At 38.0% G+C, this 22,129-nt stretch overlaps 1 protein-coding gene across 1 annotated transcript in view; it reads right to left on the bottom strand.

Moving 5' to 3' along the window:
* Positions 1-4,941: 4,941 nt before the first annotated feature.
* The window catches only part of LOC306876065 (unconventional myosin-XVI-like), a gene marked incomplete at its 5' end in the record, with an annotated part of 160,745 nt that continues 143,557 nt past the window's right edge, over positions 4,942-22,129 (bottom strand). The window contains one exon of the mRNA XM_079426974.1: positions 4,942-8,223. Coding sequence (XP_079283100.1) covers positions 8,050-8,223 — 174 coding nt within the window. The 3' untranslated portion in view covers positions 4,942-8,049. The remainder of the gene's footprint in view (positions 8,224-22,129) is intronic.

Genomic DNA, 22,129 nt, shown 5'->3' with positions numbered 1-22,129 from the left:
GAAGAATAAGCGTCCACAAATTAGTTAGATTGTGGGATCTTACATTGTCATTTATGTAACCGCTTTAGCCCCGATTGATTTGTTAGGTTATTTCAAGTCAGATTTTGGACTATAATCCCTGCTTTTCCTCAGATCTCCGTAGTGGTGTTGTGATGCGTCAAATTCACTGCAGCGGTGATGAGAGAACACGCTTGAGACACAGTTTCGAGAGAAGAAATCAATCTACATATAAAACATCAAATGCCAACTTGAATCTGATGCACACTTTTTAAACCGATGCATCGCATCGTTAACTTTTTTTTGCCGATGCAGCGAGCGAATCAGTGAATCTTCCCATCCCTAGTGTGCTGACATACGGCAAGGGGGTATTCTCAGATGTAAACTACGCTCGCTTGCACACACAGTAGGCCTACAGGTCCTTTTCAAAAAATTAGCATATTGTGATAGTTCATTATTTTCTGTAATGTACTGATAAACATTAGACTTTCATATATTTTAGATTCATTACAACACAACTGAAGTAGTTCAAGCCTTTTATTGTTTTAATATTGATGATTTTGGCATACAGCTCATGAAAACCCAAAATTCCTATCTCAAAAAATTAGCATATTTCATCCGACCAATAAAAGAAGTGTTTTTAATACAAAAAAAAAAAAGTCAACCTTCAAATAATTATGTTCAGTTATGCACTCAATACTTGGTCGGGAATCCTTTTGCAGAAATGACTGCTTCAATGCGGCGTGGCATGGAGGCAATCAGCCTGTGGCACTGCTGAGGTGTTATGGAGGCCCAGGATGCTTCGATAGCGGCCTTAAGCTCATCCAGAGTGTTGGGTCTTGCGTCTCTCAACTTTCTCTTCACAATATCCCACAGATTCTCTATGGGGTTCAGGTCAGGAGAGTTGGCAGGCCAATTGAGCACAGTAATACCATGGTCAGTAAACCATTTACCAGTGGTTTTGGCACTGTGAGCAGGTGCCAGGTCGTGCTGAAAAATGAAATCTTCATCTCCATAAAGCTTTTCAGCAAGATGGAAGCATGAAGTGCTCCAAAATCTCCTGATAGCTAGCTGCATTGACCCTGCCCTTGATAAAACACAGTGGACCAACACCAGCATCACTGACTGTGGGTACTTGACACTGGACTTCAGGCATTTTGGTATTTCCCTCTCCCCAGTCTTCCTCCAGACTCTGGCACCTTGATTTCCGAATGACATGCAAAATTTGCTTTCATCCGAAAAAAGTACTTTGGACCACTGAGCAACAGTCCAGTGCTGCTTCTCTGTAGCCCAGGTCAGGCGCTTCTGCCGCTGTTTCTGGTTCAAAAGTGGCTTGACCTGGGGAATGCGGCACCTGTAGCCCATTTCCTGCACACGCCTGTACACGGTGGCTCTGGATGTTTCTACTCCAGACTCAGTCCACTGCTTCCGCAGGTCCCCCAAGGTCTGGAATCGGTCCTTCTCCACAATCTTCCTCAGGGTCCGGTCACCTCTTCTCGTTGTGCTGCGTTTTCTGCCACACTTTTTCCTTCCCACAGACTTCCCACTGAGGTGCCTTGATACAGCACTCTGGGAACAGCCTATTCGTTCAGAAATTTCTTTCTGTGTCTTACCCTCTTGCTTGAGGGTGTCAATGATGGCCTTCTGGACAGCAGTCAGGTCGGCAGTGTTACCCATGATTGCGGTTTTGAGTAATGAAACAGGCTGGGAGTTTTTAAAAGCCTCAGGAATCTTTTGCAGGTGTTTAGAGTTAATTAGTTGATTCAGATGATTAGGTTAATAGCTCGTTTAGAGAACCTTTTCATGATATGCTAATTTTTTGAGATGGGAATTTTGGGTTTTCATGAGCTGTATGCCAAAATCATCAATATTAAAACAATAAAAGGCTTGAACTACTTCAGTTGTGTTGTAATGAATCTAAAATATATGAAAGTCTAATGTTTATCAGTACATTACAGAAAATAATGAACTTTATCACAATATGCTAATTTTTTGAAAAGGACCTGTATGCTGATTGAACTAAACTGCTTTCGCATGGGTACTAGCAGACTTGTGAGCAAAAGGGATGCTTCAGGCTCAGTTCTTGCGTTTGCCACCACATGATGAAAGCAAGGGTTATTCTGCTGTGGAAGAGCCAATTCCCCTCACTACAGCTGACAAAATACTGCTTCTGACCGACTTAAGTGCTTTCTTTCAGTGTCCTTTTTCTACCAATATTCAATGCTCAATTTACTGCTGCAGTTATCTTGATCTGAAAAAAGCAGAGGCTGCATTCGATTCCAAAAAATGGGTCACAATTCAATTTTGTTCTGTACTTACAGGGAAAACAATTCTGAATGCAAATAATAAAACACAACGAACAGTAAAATGTGCATAATTGAATAAAAAATTGGTGTCATAAAAATTAAAGGCCAAAACGCATACATTTTTCCCCACACATTTTTAGTGTTGTGTAAATGACCTCCATAGTTAAAAAAAAAAAATGGGAGTGGCCCACATTCTATTTAGCCAATAAAAAAATTCAGTCGAGTCAATTGTCAAAAACACTCTAGCGTCATCCAAAGTTGCTTCTTTTGAATAAGTACTTACAATGCAACCGTTAAAAAGTATGCTCTATGTAATATGAATGTACATCATCTTGTCAATGTCATGTGACCTACCAGCATCAGTTGTGTCGCATCACTGTCAATCACAACTCCTCTCTGAGACCTCATGTGATATAAGACGGACACTTCACTGGGCACTTCAAAATTTCACAAGAAACAGGTAGGTCTTCTGGGTACTTTTCGTCTACTGTTTTATTAACACCGTCAACTTGGACATACTACTCTTTTCACATACTGTTTTTCACTTACTATGCAGTAGTAAATATCTGTGAATCTTTTTCAATCCTTTATATTGGCATACTTGTCTGTAGAGGACCGACTTTGGAAAGTGTGTGTGGCTAATGGTAGCCAAATGGCAGAACAAAGCAAAGAGTTAAAATAACTTAAATCAGCATTATTTTTCGACAGATTTTATGCCACAAACAGAAAACTATAACTATACATAAGCTATATCCTTTGGTTTGGCTAATTTTTCCTTCTGAAAATGCTGAGGATTTCCGTGAAGTCCGAATTAAATGGCCACTTGTAGTGAGTGTCATCTGTGGCTGTGATTACTGTTGCCATCTGTACTCGTTCTTTTAGCCATGAGCTCCGATTGATTGGAAGAAGATCCCTGGAAATCCAGCTCCTAACCGGAATGGAAGAGAGATGCTTTTCCTCCTCACCCTACGAAATGTGTCAACACAAGCAGATGGCGTGAGAAGATGAGACAAAATCTTCCTCTTACCCTTGTAATAGGCGTCCTATTATCGGGAACATCCTGTCTGCTTTAAAAGAGCGTACAAGCATGTATGAGGAACCGGTCAGGCCCGGATCACATAATATCAGCTGCTGCTAATAATGTTCACTATAATCAAACTCAATTTCAAACTCTCTTTTTATGGGAAGCATAGCAGGTAGAATGTTGTCTGAAACTGTAATCAATACAGTCATGTAAATTTCCATATAAATGAAAAGCCTGTGAGATCTACAAAACCCTTCCTCCATGATTGGCTCTTTCTATGGAACCGATAAACTTACTGAAATTAATGATTTATCTGAAACTGCTAATCAAAAAATGAGGACGTCTATTAGTGTACTGTCGTTTAGCATGTGGTGTTGTTTTGAACATGTGACTCGGGTGGCGTGTGTGTGGGTTGTTCTGTGTGGTCTGATTTACGAGTCTTTGCTTGTCTTTATAGCCCAGTGAGCGATACGTGTAATCAGCTTACACAAGCACTGCTCCCAGCCCCGCACTCTCTAACAGTAAACACACACACACACCTCATTCAAATCTCCACATTATGCAATATTACACGCTCACATAAACACCGGTTACATACTCTGTGTGCTGGGCAACAGCTCCGGATGTTTGCTGTTTTGGTCAGGCAGGAGCAAGGCCTCTATTTCTGTCTGTTTGTGAGATTGTAATCTACACCTTTCAGTTTGCAGAACATCATGATTTTGAAATGAACAATAACAAGGTAACGGTCTGTGCAAAACTTCCGAAGGGCTGGGAGATGTAGCGAAAAATGATATGCAAATCATATATGCATTTGCCATATAGGCTATACTACCATTTGAGTGTTTATTGTAAGGGTTTATGATTTTTGTTTTTGAAAACATTCATACTTTTATTTAGCAATGATGCATAGAATCGATCAAAGGTTGTGACAGTAAAGACACAGACACGCATGTTTATTTTTATGAATTGTGGAGACTTTCCATAGACTTCTATTACGTTTATACTGAACAAACAATATTTTTTAATGCCCCTACCCCTTACAGGAAATCTGTTTGCATGGTTACACTTTCAAATAAACATAATTTACTATTTTTTCCCCTCATGGGGACCACAAAATTTCATGTTTTGCTATCCTTTTGGGGACATTTGGTCCCCACAATGTAGCATAAACGAGGCCCCTTTTCCACCAGCAGGAACCAGGTGCTAGTTCAGAGCTGGTTTGACTGACGAGCCTTCTAAGAACCCATTTGCCTTTCCCTGGGCTAGAGAGCCACCACAGAGACAGAGAGAAACACACACGTTTACTTAGCTATCTAAATGGGGACATTCCATAGGCGTAATGGTTTTTATACTGTATAAAACTGTATGTGCTCTTGCCCTACACCTACCCTACATCTAAACTTAGCCCTCACAGGAGACTGTGCATTTCAACTTTCCCCCCCAAAAAACTTACTCTGTATTATTTATAAGCATTTTGAAGTCACCTTCACCTTGTAATACGTGTCATTACACAAATTTATGTCCTCCTTTGTCACAAACGCGCGCACTCTATACCCCCCTGCCCCCAAGAAAATATCTTAAGAAATTGTCAGATTTTTTTTTTTTTTTGCCAGTTGACTGACACTGTGCTTTATTGCTATACAGGAATTTTATAAAACATTTCGAAAAACAAAATATGTACCAAGACATACATTTTTTTCCTTTGCCCACAAACATGTATTGAAGTAATAGGCATATTTATATTGAATTTACAGAAGGATCAAAAACAAGGGGGAAAAAAAAACAAAAACACATTGACTACAAAAGACAGCAACAGCCATGATAATTAAATATTATGTTGATCTCTGCATATCTGAGCAAGCATAAGAATCTGAATGAGTTTGTTTTCACTGTCTTGAGATGAATATGTCAGTGTTGTAAGTAGAGAACCGATCAATCGACTGAGTGAAGACTGAGACCAGAAGATGGTTGAGTCTGAGTCAAGATCAAGACAAGAAAATATGGTTTTGGACTCAGTTTTGACCGAGTCTTGTCGAGCTTAACCCCATTCTGGACACGGTTTTGACTCTGGCTCGAATGAACCAGTCAACATATTGATCTTGGCCAAACCATTTCTGGCCATTGTTTTGCCATCAAAACAAGAGGTCCATTAAATCCAGGCCGTGTTGGGCTGGAGGGTGAGAGGAAGTTCATAACATCATGTTCGGATGGTTCCACAGCACCAGTTAAGACAAAGGGCATGATCCAATGATGTCTATATCTGCACAATGTATCAGACTAAGCACAGGAAAACAGATAGACGGGGCATGTACATAAGAGATCTCATGCGTTAACATACATTCCCTTTTCAACAACAGAGTAGAAAAATGGGCTCATACTATACAGTTCTTTTCATTCTCTTTTTGCTTTATAGTATTGATACAAGTCAATACTAGACATTATAAAATAGCAATTTTTGTTTCAATAAATAAATGTTTCAAATAATAGTATCGTAACCCTGTTAAGCAGTAGCGATGCAAAGCAGCTGTGGATCAAACCCATGAAGTGAGTTCCGGTCTCCGTCAGCACTGGCCTGCACAGTGATTTTAATATGCGTCTCTGCAGTGAAAGATGCTTTTAAACCACCGTCCAATGGAATGGGGAAAGGGACTATTCACATTAGTTGGGAAGAGAAGAGATAGAAGAAGATATGAGATTCACAAGCCTAAGGAGCCCATTTTAGAGCTGTCCGTAATGATTTATAGAGCCAGAAAGCATGGCTCACAAAACTGGGCCTTAAAATAGTCTCTGCAATATGTTAATTTGAATGAATTTTAGATCATGTTTCCCACTAAAATAAATTACTGTTTCAATACAATCATTAAACACAACTGGTTGTATAAACCATACATATTAAGTCACTGTTTTCTCAGATGTATATACATTCAAATATTGAGACCAAAGACCATGACATGGATCACTGTGTCAAGGGGGGCTGAATTGGCTCGTTTTCGAAGGTGTAACATTTGGGGAACTTGTTTTTTTTAAGCACACAGGCATGATGTAATGCATCCTAAATGAAATACAGCGGCAAAGTGCAACTTAAACATACTTGCACAAACACAAATGTTCTGTACAATACATTAAATACCTTTATACATTTTGAAGATAGGCCGAAGTCCTGTGGGGATGGACAACGACTAAAGAGTTTACCATGAATAAACAATCATTCTGTACTAAAACGATATTCACACTATAAAACCCACCACCTTAGTCCTTCCGTCATTGCATCCTTGAACATTCAAAATATCCTTCCATTATAAAGACAATAATTTGCCAATAAACACTCATTACATAATCCATCTAGTCAGTCATACCAAAGTCAACCAGAACCAGAAGGTCAAGTTCTGCTTATTCTCAGAAAAGCGCCTGCACTTCAAGTACATGGCTGTGCTTATGGTGGGTCTCCTGCTGCAAACCCAGTGTTCAAGGTCCAAAAATATTTACCCAAGGTCTTTCAGGTAATAAATCTGCATGTGCACACTGTATAGATAAACCAAATGCCTCAAGGCCTCTGTTTGGAGGCATCTGCATACCTTCACAAATTAGGAACGATTAGAGAAACTAATAGTTTGAAACTTCAGTGAGACCAAAGGTCATGTGCTGTTTGTACAGGTCGTCTACTAAGGTACTGACATGACACCATACAACCCAGCATTCGTACATAAGCACCTTTGAGGAAAAGTCCAAAAACGGTTACGGGAGCTTTCAGTCACATCGGCAGTAATATCCATCACTAGTAATGATTGTTCCATCTGAAGGTGTATCTGGAAAATTGTGCTCTTTAAACATTCAATATAAATCAGGCGTCTTCACGTTTGTCGACAGTACGTCTTGCGAAACCTTTCGGTTTTGTGTTGCGAAAGTGTGTGCACATTAGCCTAGAGCGAACGATGAATGTAGTCCAGAAGCTGGTGGAAATGTTGTGGACCTGTGATGTTACTGGTGATTTCCCTGAACCCTGACCTCTTCGTAAGGTCACAACCTGTGTGTGATGGTTGCCACCTCTAATGGAGGGTAACCAAAGCACCTGAAAAAGCATGAGGTGTAGCTGCTTCTCTGAACCTGAAAGAGGACTTTGTTCACAAAGCTAGTCCTAGGAGGTCAACACAAGTCTTGTAAACTTTAAGGTCTGTCGCAGCCATGTGTCTTGAGTGGGGACAGAACTGGCAAATTTTACCCAACCCAGTCAACGACAACCACATGTGGAGCGACCAGCACCAGGGTTTAAAACTAAAATATGGCCCACAATGTAGACTATAGCACACAGCTGAGATATGTATGCACAGCCCTAAGATAGCGTCGATGAGTTGCAATCAAGGTGATGTGATGAGATCTTCCAAAACAGCGTGATGTTTAGGACACTGCGAATGGGTTTCATAATAGCCTGACAATGACTTTATATTTTCAAAGTTGGACTTGGTAAATTTTTTGGGGCTTTATGTTATTTGGTCCCAGGTGGCCATTAGTTGGAGAGATTGAGTGGAACAATTTTCCAAGGAACCTTTCATTCTTTCAAAAGAAGTGAAGAGAGGAACATGAACAAATTGGGATGCCTTACTCTCCTGAGTTCAGAGTCTGGCTCTGTTTAGAGGACTAAATGTGAAGGGCAAATCATAAAAAGGGCCATCGGGCCTAAGGAGTAGGGGTTAACTGAGGTTTACCTCAGGAAGACCACAATCTCTAGGGCGATGATTTCTTTCTGGGACTCTTGGTCTTTTTGGGTGAGTGAGGTGTGTTTGTGTGGAGCCAAGCGTTCTGCCAGTCTGGTCGACCATCACAAACACTCCTCCGCCAGCGCAACAATTCCTGCAGAGTGGCCCGCTGATCCCCACATGCACGTGACCTCTGGAGCACCTGAGAAAATAGCAGAAAGGTAATTTTTAGTATGGTGCATAATGGACGTATCCCAAACCCTTCTTCTGGAAAGCTTCCTTTCTGCACACTTAAGGTCCAACCCTGGCTGGTTCAGGTGTCTTTGATTAGGGTTGGACTCTGCAGAATGGTAGCCCTTCCAGGAGCAGGGTTGGCTACCCCTGATCTACAGTACTTACCAACGATTAACACAATTCCAATATAATTTAGATTGTAAAATAACATATAGGTAATGCACAAAGCATCAGGAAATGAAATGTGTCCAGCAGTGGTATGAGTGAAGGTATTGGGTCATATGAAAAAAAGGAACATCTATGAAAGAGGAACATTCTTTTAAAAAGAACATGTGCCAGGTTCTTAAATATGTAGTCCTTGTATTTATGTTGGTTTAATTGTAAAGGTAAAATATAAAATGGTATTAAAACATTTCCCTTATACCTTGATACACTCAAGTAAACACAACTTAAAATGTTTTAAAATACATTTTTTTTTAGGTAAAAAATATTCTATACCAATACCACAAATTATTAATTCATAAATATCATAAGAATTTTGTGAAGTTGGACCACATGACATTCTAAACCTGATCTAACTTTGTCAGGATCAATCCATGGTTATTTGCCATGATCTTAAAATTCTGTATAGTAAAACCGCAGTAAAAGTGTTTTTGTACAGTACAACAGAAGTGTTAACGAAGGGCCTATCGATGTCTAAACCCCTCTCCCTACAGCTGCTGCCGGATGCAACCAACCATCCTCCTATACACACATACACAAAACCCACCCATGGGCGTCTCTCATCCATCATACAAGCGTAATCAATAAACAGATAAATCAATCCATCCCAATCATCTGCAGTGGATAAATGCCACAAATGGAACAGGACCTCCTGCTGTGCGTCTGATCCATTCATGACGGATGCAGGGTTGAAGGAAAGCCACATGGCTTTAGTTTGGTCAAAGAGAAAACCCTGTCCATTTGTTCTCTCGATCTAATAGGATGTCCAACTGAGTTTGATGGCACCAAGAGACTGTCATTTGTTATTACTGTTAATAAGTGAAGCTTACAGAATCTGTACAAACAGTCTTTTGGACATAAAGACGGAGCTTAGGATGTACAAATCTGGGCTGCTGACCTGGATCAAACCCTGAACCTATTACTGTCCTTGAGTAAGGTTGCTCTAGGTGAAGCAACCCTGTTTAAAGTGTCAGATATGTGTGGAAGGTGCTATATAATAGAACAATTATAGCCAAACAGCAGAATTGGGAAGGAAAATAAACCATCTGGGGCATTCAGTTCTTTAACATTCCATTGACAGAATATACAACAATTAAGGCTTTGCAATTCAAATGCGTTGAGATCTCTGGAGATTTCCAAACAAAAAATGGCCCCCATTATAGGTTAGTGTTCAAATCCATCTAAAGCAACTGGATAAGAATCCAACCGTGCGAAAAATGCCAGTAAAAATTCTTAAAACAAGATCAAATTATTTCAAATGCAAATATAGGGATGTTTTTTTTTTTTTCAAATAATATACAGGTATATTGAAAGTTCATTTTCTTAAACCAATATTTTTTTTCTTGTTTTAAATGTAATATTAAGCAAGAATGATAAGAATTTTATTTTATTTTATTTTTTTTAATTAATAAAGGAGAGGAGAGGAGATTTTATGACACTCCCTATGGTTTATTTATTAAGTAACCATAACCATAATTGTTTAATAAATTAAATGTTAACTGAAATGGAAAAAAGTAAACTTTGAAATCATAATTCAACTATATAACTAAAATAAACTTCAAAAGTAAAAAAATAAATAAATAAAATAAAAACAGGAAAAATAATAAAAGAAATATTCAGACTATTAATAAAAACTAATATAATACCTCATTGATAGTTAAGAAATGAGGGGTTTAGCGGAGTGGTGTTATTTTACTATGGGAAAATATGTTTGCAAAGGTTTTAAGGAACTGCACAGTAGTAAATCACACTAGAACTGCTCGATCCTTGAGGATTAAATCTGATTATCATTGTTAATTATCTATTCTCTGCACGAGGAGAACATTTAGGAAGAAACGGGGGCCGATCATACAGTAGAGAGTTGTGGTAGACTATCTGGAATGACGTAACGGGATGCCCTGGCCTATTTTACCGGTCCGCTCTGAGAGGGAACTCATCCGGAAACATCATGAGAGTGTGTGAGTGCAGTAGTGATGCTACAGTACAGCAGAAGTGTTTTCTAGTAACCCAGGCCATCTACAGAGCCGCACACACCCACGTACTGCTCGAAAATACTGATCCATAATTTACACCTATCTGTCGCCTCTCAGTTCTGACATCACTACGCTAGCAGAGACACAGCGATGGCACACAGTGTACTGAACCGAACAAATGGTGAGCACACACATTCAGTCGGCCAATCACGCACATGCATTAAGACCAAGAACGACGCCTGTGTCAATCACTGCATTCACACCTGTAATGCTATCTGGACGCTGCACAAAGCATCTGGATCACATGCAGCTATTCATTTTCAAGCACAGAAACCATTATGTTTAACCTTGCATTATTTATAGGCTTCATCAAAGGGCTCACATGCACGCTTAGAGATGTGGATACAGACAGGCGGGCTACATGAACACTTATATTCCAAATTTAGCCCAGCCTCTCAAACCATCGGGGACATCCAGTTCTTTCAATCAATTGACAGAATATTCAGTGATTCAGGCTTTGCAATTCAGATGAGATGGGGTCTCTAGAGGTTTCTAAACAAGAAACGGCCCCCATTACAGCTAGTGTTCAAATCCATGTAAAGCACCTGGATAAAAACTTGGAAAAAAAAAAAAAATCATTATTTCACAAGCAAATATATATATTTGCTTTTTTGAGAATTTTGAATTGTTTTAATTTTCTTACAGCATTTTATCTTGTTTTAAGCATTATTTTGCCAGCATGGTTCTAAAAAGGGGGGGGGGGCAATATATATTTTAAAAACAATATATAAAAACAAAACAAAAAAAACTTTATTATACCATTGGAATACATTAAGCATGAATGTGCTATTATATCTATATATATCTATCTAAGACTTATCTGAAAAAGTCTTATTTGTCATATACAATTACTGTTTTAGTAAACTCTGCTTAAAACAAACAGACAAAAATAAATAAAAAAAGACAAAGTTTATGTAAAGAAAGGAAAGAAAGTATTCTCTAAAAACAAGTTGTTTCAGCTTAAAATATTTTTACATACTCTACCTTTTAATTTTTAAGCATAAGTGAAGTAGTAAAGAAACTAAAAATAAAAGCAAATAAATAAATCTGAAAACTAGTCTTTTTATGATGACATTTGAATGATATTTTACTGCAAAACAAGACCAAAATACTGATTCCGATTTGTTTTCCTTGTATAGCTCTCATTTCTAAAACAACACAGTAAAAGCATGTGCCAAACCGAAGGGGTGCAATTTTGAAAGTGCACATGTAAATAAGGGCAGCTGGTCAGTAGGCTCAGAAGAAGGGGAGGACACGGAAATATCCTGTCCCTGGGGAGAGGGGTGGCCCGTGGCCTGACATTCAGCCCAGCTCTCCCCTTCATGAGATATAGGGCTGGAACTCAATATGGGTCATGCCTGAATGTCAGCGCAGTGAAAGGTCAGCGGGGACACGTGAGGCTCATCACGGTCTAATCATCCATGAGGCATCTGCACTGCATTAGCCCCACCACCTACTAAAGCAATCTTGATACAAAGGGCAAAGGTCAGGGAATCATTATTAACACGCATATTATGGGATTTTCACTCTGCTGGGGCATTCAGCTCAACATAGAACTTGCTCTCACCACCTCTAATGTTGTCTCTATTATCCTTTATATGAGAGAATATCGCAGCTATGTCTTATCTGTGCTGTATACAGCAACACTGGATACTATTCATACTAAGGTGGCAGTAACGACAACCGATAAAATGGCTTATCGTGGCTTATGTGCTTTTCAGCGTTTCTCAGATCACGTTAAATGTCTTTAGCGTCTGCTACAGACAGCAGTTTTCAACTGGTGGCTCACAAGTTAAACGTGTTGCAGGTCTTTTCTGATAGGATCACGAGAAGCAGGAAAAAACAAACAAACAATCAAATACAACTCACTGTATAATAACCTGAGATGGTGAAATAAACAGGCTTATTAACATTTAAAAGGAAGGGAAAAATGAGTCCAATCAAATTTCCAATGAAATGTTATTGTCGGCCACAGTGTGCTTTGTTGTGTGAATTACTGACTGCAGAGAGCATCAAATTGTAGACATTCAAGAAACAAAAACTGTCAATCGTCCTATTTAGAATGTTTAACAATTTTGAATATCGGTCTAAGACATTTTTACTTCTAAACAATAAAAACTTAAAAGCCACCGGATGCCCAAATCTGGGTCGTGAAACAAAACCACTATGCCATGTATAGACACGTTTTCAGAGAATATGCTTATGTCTGGTATAAAGGTCTCTGTATTGGGGAGTATATACTGTACAAACTGTAGTCTATAGAGAGATGCATGTAACTCTCTATCCAGGCCATGCAGATGTGCAGTTGGATTCTCCAATAGTGGTTTTATCATTCAACTTTTAAGAAGATTAGAAAGCTCTCCTCCTCCCTTATCCTGTCCCGCCCCTCTACAAGAACCGTTTAATTGGTAAATATATTTCAACTGAAAATAACTTTTTTTGAAGTATTTTAAAACGAAACCTTTTGCAAAGCTGAATTTTCAGCATCATTATTCCAGACTTGTCACACGATCCTTCAGAAATCATTCTAATAACCTCATTTGTTGCTTAAGAAACATTTCAGGACTTTTTTTGATGAATTAAAAAATTCATAAGAACAGCATTTATTTGAAATAGTCTTTTGTAACATTTTAAATGTCTTTACTGTCACTTTTCATACGTTTAATGCACAATTGCTGAATAGTATTAATTTTAAAAGAAAAAAATCAAAGCGACCCCAAATATTTGAAGGGTAGTGTAAATGGTACTCTTTCAAGTTCATATTGAAGTACCATTGGATAACAATCTGATACCATTACTTTACCATAGTACTACGTTTGTAAGTACTGTCCTATAGTACTACATTTTGTCTATTAATCTATTCTATTTAATCGAATCTATTCGAGTCTATTAATTCCCTTGCATGGTATCCAAAAAGTAAAACCATAGTATACTGAGGTACCATGTCCAAGAATGGTGTATGGCTACAAAATAGTACCAAAAAGTACCCAGATGGAATCAAAGGACTTTTTTCTGTGTCGATTTTGAAAATCTGACAAATGGATTAAAATGTGTTAAATGGAATTGAGTATATTAAAGTCTTACTGATATCTGAATGAATTATGAGCTTAGACATTATATTTAGTCAACAAACATGGAAGCATCTGTACAATTCCAAGAATCGCAGATGTTCCATTTCTGAAGATTCTGTGGTGTTTCGTGGCCTGATTATTCATTGTATTTTCAATAACTATCAAACATACCACCAGTTCTTCTCAAACTGTTTTGGCTTCCATTATTTTGCTTCAAACTGTTGCGATGCTTAATTCATAGAGGAACATCATAAACCAGACTGGGAATACGGCTGTCAAAATTATCTCTGAGAAACCCAGAGCCATCTCATTACACCTTCATTTTCAGAGATGATGGAAATCCTTGGTCTGAAAGTCATCCATTAAATCAACAAGAAAACTGTGTTTATGGGAGATTAGTCTATCCAGAAGCAAAAGACAAATTGGGCGAGTGCTACGGTTCAGTTGGCAAGCAGAAGCAGTGAATGGAGCAGTATTGGGAGAGGGCTGTGTGCACAGCTAGTCTGATCGGATTACAACCACTGAAAGAAGAAAAGACAGACCTTCATCAGCCAGTTTGTTTTGATCAGACGCCACAGGACCTGATTGTGTGCACTCACACGAGATGCAGAACACACAGAACCCAACAAAATAAATCAATGTTCATGTTATGTCTTAAGGAGGATGGTCACCCTTCACATGGTAAAGAAACAGATTTCAGAAGTCCTGTTGGTATCAGACTGAAGCTATCCTCAAATGTACTTCAGCATCTTTGGAGAAACTCTTTGGAGCTCTCTCACAAATAAACATGAAAACATGACCCCCAGGCTTGGTGCATCAAGTACATGCTCTTTACAGTAATTGAATTCCGATGAGTGCAGAAGGATATACAATTAAACAAGGCTAGACACGTGGTTAACTATAATCCTCTAATGAACGCTCCTCAGCTGTTTCTCTTCATGCTCCTGGAAGCCTTCAGACCATTTGAGGACAGCAAAAAGCTGTGAAACCTTGAAAGGCATATCAAACCAGGTTGAAGCAGGACAAACCTAGAGAATCCTGATAGGTTTTACAGGATGATCTGACACCCTGTCTGACTCCTAAACCTATATTAGCCTTACAGGCATGAAGTTAAAGGACGTCTGAGGTAAGGTGAGCTACAGATCTCAAGGACAACAGTGAATGCCTTGTGATACTAACCACCACACAAAAGTGAAAATTATTATTATTTTTTTACTTGACATATTAAGGATTGACATTTGCTTTACTTGAGCACAGAAGAATAATCCCAATATACATCTGCTTTTTTTTATTTTTTTTTATTGTTGGTCTATATACATGCAGTATATTATGTGTATAGTGGCTATAGTTTTGTATAATTTAATATCTAACTTCTTTTTGTAAAATATATACTCGCAAAGTGTCACTGTGCTTCTGTTTTTTAAAATATTGAAATAAATGTTGATTGACATTTTGCTATATAAACAGTGTTGGGGGTAACACATTACAACACAAGACATGTAATCAGATTACTTTTTTCAAGTAACAAGTAACATTACTTTTAAATTTACAGCAAAGTTACTTTTTTAAAATAAATAATGCAAGTTACATCGTTTTCCCATTTATTCATTGACATCTCTCCGTGTTTTGAGAGAACTTGGGGAGTAAGTGCAGAGCCAGAGGCACTTCCTTCAGCCTTTTCACTTTGAAACTGATTTACAGTACTAAAAATATATCCTTTGGGTTTTTTGTTATTAAAGTAAAATAAGCAAGCTCAGCTCAGATGACAAAAAGTAATGCAAAAGTAACGTAATGAATTACTTTCCATTAAAGGGAACTAAATAACTTTTTTTACAGAGTAACGCAATATTGTAATGCATTACTTTTAGAAGTAACTTTTCCCAACACTGTATGTAACTGGAAAGTTCCTTTGGGCACATTAGTTATCACTGGATTTTAATTGGTGTGAAATGGTTACTCTGTAAGATATTCTCTTTCATTATCAATAACTGTTGTCATTTTGTAATCGAGTACTTGTGGCCATTCCTGGTATATATCTGCATCATTTACACACTGTTTCCTCTGGCTGTATGTGTGGAACATTTGTTTGTGGTTGAAACATAAGAGCAAGAGCCATTGATTCAGTGCAAAGACGTGGCTCTGCTCCACACTCTCTGTAAGGCATGATTCAGCAGGCAACAATGAACATCTCAGCATGAGGACAAACTCCATAAAGAGCCTCTGTCTCAGAGAGCAAAATCAATAAGCAAAACTTAGGAAAGGAGAGAACATAACAGGGGAAAGGACTGAATGAAGGATCAAGGAAAGAGCAGGGTCGTCATGTTCGCAGCAATGAAAGAAGAGCCAGCGGTGAGGAATGGAGAAATTTTCAACAAAAACTGCAGCTCATTTTCAAGGAAACAGAGGGGTATAAAGCAGTGACTGAGTCAGAAGCAAGCATGTGTGGACAAGCTCCATTACATGTTGTACGGTAGATAATTTAAGCCTGAATAATATCACATTTACAGGAATAGTTCACGCTCAAATTAAATTTCTGCCACCATTTACTCATCGCCATGCAGATTTAAACTTGTATGCTGGTATTTGTTCTGTTAAACACATACATTTGTACAAATTTTATGATGCTTTTAGATACTTTTTGTTATTTTTGGAGCTTAACGGTAATGCAGCTGCCTAAACAATCTTCAAAATTATTATTGTTTTCATTCCTCATAAGAAAGTCAGGTTTTAAACAACATAAATCAATGAGTAACTGATGAAAGTCTTCAGTTTTAGATTAACTATTTCTTGAAGACTGATTACCACAACAGACCACTTCGGGTCCTAGATGTCGCAGAGCTGCAGTTTCCTTCAACAGCATGGCAAGCAAAAAAGGGAAACGTAAAAGACGGGAATTGCAAGGTGAAGGGCAGTCAGTGAGGTACTGTGCTATAGACCAGACTCACCCCATCCCTACACAGGTCTGAGGGCTCATTCAGCCCCCAGACTACAGCGCTGCCCCCGCACCGAAGGGCGAGAAGTTGAGGTGACCCCTCTGAAAGAGAGGAGAGAAAGACAGAGAGAGAGAGAGAACATTTAAAACACACATACAGCATTTCTTACATTCTTTTCACAACATGAAATCATGTGCTCAAGATGTTATTGAAAGCCAAGGAGACTTACATAAAGAGACTGGATGATGTGACTTTGATTCAGTAGGGATACTTTGCTTCAAGCTTTCTTTTTTTATATAGTGGCCCCAAATGTATTTGGACACTGAAGTCACATTACATTCGTATATATAGATTGATTGATGCATCATGTTTATTGTGACCCTGGACCACAAAACCAGTCATAAGTAGGACGTGTATAATTGTAGAAATAGCCAAAAATACACTGTATAGGTCAAAATGAACGATTTTTCTTTTATGCCAAAAATCATTAGGATATTAAGTAAAGATCATGTTCCATGAAGACATTTTGTAAATTTCCTACCGTAAATATATCAAAACTGACAAAAAAAAAAAAAAAAAAACACCTTTATAATTGGTTTTGTGGTCCAGGGTCACATATATGATGCATTGTTGCATTAAATGAGTTCCACATTAGGCTTTGACATGCAACGTTATCTTTGAAAAAACAAGGAATATCAGGACTTTTAAAAAATAATGAATCGCAAATTAAAAATAGTCAAAATTCAAAATTTACTCCACTTTTCCACCATACTCCAAAATATGCAGCATTTAAAATGAACGAATGAAGCATCCTTTTAGCATTTCCTAACAATATTAATCAGCACAACTTTGTGCAACACTGGTAATAATAGAAAATGTTTCTTAAGCAAATTAGCATATTAGAATGATTTCAAGGATAAAGGGACACTCAAGGCTGGAGTAATGATGCTGGAAATTCAGCTGTGTCATCACAGGAATAAATTACATTTTTAAATATATTAAAATAGAAAACAAAAATAAAAGCCTCAATTGTGTTGTTGCCATTTTTTTTTTTAATTTTTTTTACAATAGATGTTACTTGGTTTGCAATTTAATTAATGCATTGGCAAACATACATTTGAAAGTCTTGCTTAAGTGTCCAAATACGTGGGGTCACTGTATCTACAGTCAGTTGTGCATCTGATCCGAGGGATCTCCACATGTCAGACAGCATCTCCAGGACTGCGTAATACACAGCAGCCCTGTCAGAAGAGATGGCCTCTTCAGACCTTATCTCATACAGACACGGAGCAAGAATACTCCATTACCAGAGCGCCCGTCCGGGAACACTTCATTCCTCCTGCTGTCATTTTCTAAGCAATCTTCGCTGGATCTGAATGCTGATAAGGACGAACTGCCCTCGTCTCATTCTCGCTCTCAATCGTAATCTCCGGTGAAACCAAGCTGATCAATAATTAAACATCATGATCTTCCGCATGTTATGAGACGTTACAATGTGGATCAATAAGGAGCGGATGGACCAGACGGCAGGAGGAGCGAGATACAGAGAGCAGAGACGGGGAAATATGAAGCAGGCGTGTTGCTAATACATGTTAAGGGGCATTAAAAGGCTGTTTCCTGCTTCCGAGTGCCATAAGGACATTAAGAGGTAGAGCGTCCCTTTGAGGACGACCTCTGGTGGGGTTACATTTGAGTGATGGAAGCACATAGTCACTGCCATCTGTTTTTCTTCATATCAGACCTTAGATAAAAGGACTGGGATTTACTGGCACAGATCGGCCCTTGTGTTGTTTGACGCCACTACGATAAACACGTTAAGACTGAAATGGTGCACAAGATGTTTTAGCATTCAATGTTTTGTTATGAGCGCGTATCTGGCACAGCGTGGCGAATCGGAAACTTTGGTGTAAAGTTACTAGAGGACTGAATATTGGTAGTGAGTGAGTATATACTCTACTTGATGTGGTTTATAGTGTCCAGTTACAGAGAGCACTAGCCTGTAGCTCGCTTCCCTCTGTAGGGGGCTATTCTGTCGTTCTGAATATTTCATTATCGAATTGAATAATTCAAGTTTTATTTACGGTGCAAAGAAGGTGCCTGTGCAATTGTACAAGATATTTGGAGACATGAATCTATACGTCTTTTCTGCATCCACTTCCTGGTTTCCATGCAATCCGGTGACCTTGACCCCTATCATGTGACACAGGCAGGAAGCTGAGGACAGAATGGGTAACCAGAGAGCCTGTGGCATTCAGTGCTTCTTGAGGTACAAAGCGTCTCGGGTATCACTAGTGAAACTCAGAATGCTTCTACCCTGTTACCTTCCTAAAATACAACCCAGCATTTTGATACATGCTCGAGACTTCAGGGCGGAATAATGTGACAGCTCGGTCTGGCTAGACTGACGTGAAACAAAATGATATCGTCTGCATTAAAATCAATGAAGATGTCTGCATTGGAAATGCCTGATGTGATGAGACGGACATCTTGTTCCCATGTACAGCATGTTGTGCTGCACACAACTCCAGCTACTTTCTCTGTCTATTGATAAGTACATTTGTAAATAAATGGATGCATATAAAGCGAGAGTAAACATTTAATATATTACAAAAAAAAAAGTTTTCCTTCGAAAATTAGCATGTTTTCACAGAAATATTAAGCAACACATGATAAATGTTTTTTGAGCAGCAAATCTGCATATTAGAATGATTTCTGAAGGATCATGTGACACTGAAGACTGGAGGAATAATGCTGAAAATTCAGCTTTGCATCGCAGGAATATATTACATTTTAAAATATATTACAATAGAAAAGAGTTATTTTAATTGTAATTATATGTAATATCACTGTTTTATTGTATTTTTGATTGAACTCGTTCAATCAAACTACAATATAATATAATTCTGACAATCAGTGTTCAGTAGAATAATCGACTTGTAAAACATTATTATTAAAATATTTAGAATCTGTATTTAGTAATATTTTTATAATATTAACAATAACTAAATTATACATTTTAATAAATATTAATGTTATATTTATTATTGATTGACTGGTTGTAACTGTAGGGTAATAAATTTAATTCAAATATTTCAAAATACATATATATTTTTAATTTGTAATAACAATTACATAGCAATAATTACTGTTTTACTGTATTTTTGATTAAATTAATGCAATCTTGGTGAGCATTAAAGACAGTGTACATACCTAAACTTCTGAATCTTGTATTAAAAGCAGCTTGTGATGTCATAATGCTGAATTATATGTTAAAATGTGTTCTAAAAAATGTATTACTATAAATGGAGTAGACATGACACTACATATGTATTTGTAGGCAGGTTATGTAGTCTATTATGTCGCTGTTTGGCTCTCATGCATGGACACAAGAACCAGGACGAGGTGGTGTCGTCCAAGTCAGCAGGACAGTTTGCTTTTTCCATAATGATATCATTCTGTAATATCATATCTGTTTGTGCTATGCAAAGGGTAAGATTTCAACAGTGTAAATATCTGAGGGATTGTCAGTCAGCTGATGCGGTGATGCAGCTGTCACTCAGATTATCACTGTATCGAAGCCTCTTTCTGTCAGTCTGTATGCAAGCCATCTACTATGTGGAAAGGTCTAATAAGAATCTGTCTTTTCTGCAGTAGTTTTAGTCATACAAGAACTTAGGAAATACAGTTGCGGGTTCTCTCAATTTTGTCTCACAGGTAAACCTAAAATGTCTTTTTGCAGGTCCTGGACCAGTGCAGGACAGACTGCTTACACTGTTTGTATGTTCATTAGAATAATGACAGGCTTCTGTTATTCTTTGCCTGAACCAGAATAAACTGGATTGGAAACGCAGGACACTGTGGCCATTACAGAGAAGCTAGGACGCTCCCTTTTTATTAGACAAACAATCCACGGCACTCAGCACTGGGCAATATGACAACACAGCTGAGTCAGAGAGAGCGAGGACCCCGGCGCTCCACTCAGGAATCTTACACTGCTTCGGTTAGGTCGAATGACAGCGGCTAGCTGTTTTGCATTTAATACCAACCTACCCACGCAAGTTTACGACAAGTGAGTGTTCCACTTTATGGAAGAGCACCTCAGGGCCACAGCATTTATACATATAGTTTACATATTCATAAAGCATTACAGGCCAGCAGAAGTTCCATAATGTGGGGCCCTCAGCAGGGGGCCACAAATTACATATAGAGAGTGACAGGTGCACTGTGGTGGTCTCTCGCTTTCAATTATTATGAAAGCACATTTCCATTACTGTAACTCCCATGTGACTTGGTAAGTAAATCAGGGATATTATGCAGACGTGGAACAATTATGAAACAGGAAAAACATTCAATCTCTGCCTTTCCATCTAAATGGGCAGTTTCTAAGGAACGTAGATGGAACCATGAGACATAGCATATACAGTACATAGCATATACAGTAGTGAATAAAACTGTAAAATGAATGTATTAAATGACTATTCTATGAATTGGGAAGGCAGTCACTTTGGAAAAAAAACACAAAAAACACTTTTATACTGTATAATGTTGATGGCTACATAGGTCTACATATGCATCTCACTAGGTTTTGGAACAGAGCCACAGATATTGAGATGATTATACAGTTAAGCAAGACAGTGCAGTCTGTTGTGGATCTTTCTACAAAGCACATAAGCTGATAAAATGAGCATTTGACTGCCATAAATCAAAGAATTCTCTCTTTGCTGTCAGCAGCTGACAGTGCCATATATCTGTCTCCAATCCCATCATCCTAACAGATGGCGTCTGCTCTAACTATGTCTATGTGTGTGATGCATTCGTATTGTCTTTTTCAATAACTACCAACGTCACATCCTGTGCGTTTGGCCATGGCTTCCTTGTCCCTAATATGGTCTTCCTGTTAGTGATTGACAGTCACGTACATTGTATACCGCTCATGCCATGCACCGAATGTCACGGCCAAAGCTATATACAAGCTAGACAATTAGGAAGATTCAGTCTTGATTCATTGAAGCTTTTTATCTGACAGTCGGTGGCGATCATCCATGTGTTATTTACAGTCAAGGTCACATATATTTATCATTTGATGCAAGATTATGTAAAGATGGGAGTTAAACCATAGATGTGTCATGTATTTATTGGAAAAAAGACCATCACAAACCACACATGCATCAGTCTTTCTGAAACAATAGATGCCTGATTTGAATTTTGAAGAAATATTTTTATTTCTATAAGTCATATTTGGAAAGATTATTGGAAAAATAAAAGAAAGACTGACAGAATGCAATCTAGTTGGATGGAAGAAATCGGAAGAAAGAAGAAATTTAACAATTCTGATCCACATTTTGGTGCGTCATGAAGGGCCAAATAATTAAATGAAAAAATGTTTACAGAAAATAATTAGATGAAATATAAATGTATTAATCCTGAAAGTTATAATTCTAAATACATACATGTAAATTTCAATATTAATTTATATTTTTTGTAAATCTGAATGTACACTTAAAAATCTGAAACATAAATCACTGCATAAATAAATGCAAAATCATGAATATAACTAGTTGTAGGTATAGCTGCAACATAGTAAATATTCTAAATTTACTCCACTATATAGTAAA

Source organism: Barbus barbus (assembly GCF_936440315.1).
Source record: "Barbus barbus genome assembly, chromosome: 10".
In the NCBI taxonomy this organism is placed as follows: Eukaryota; Metazoa; Chordata; class Actinopteri; order Cypriniformes; family Cyprinidae; genus Barbus; species Barbus barbus.
The sequence above is the reverse complement of the archived record's forward strand: the minus strand, read 5'-3'. Positions and strand labels throughout refer to the sequence as shown.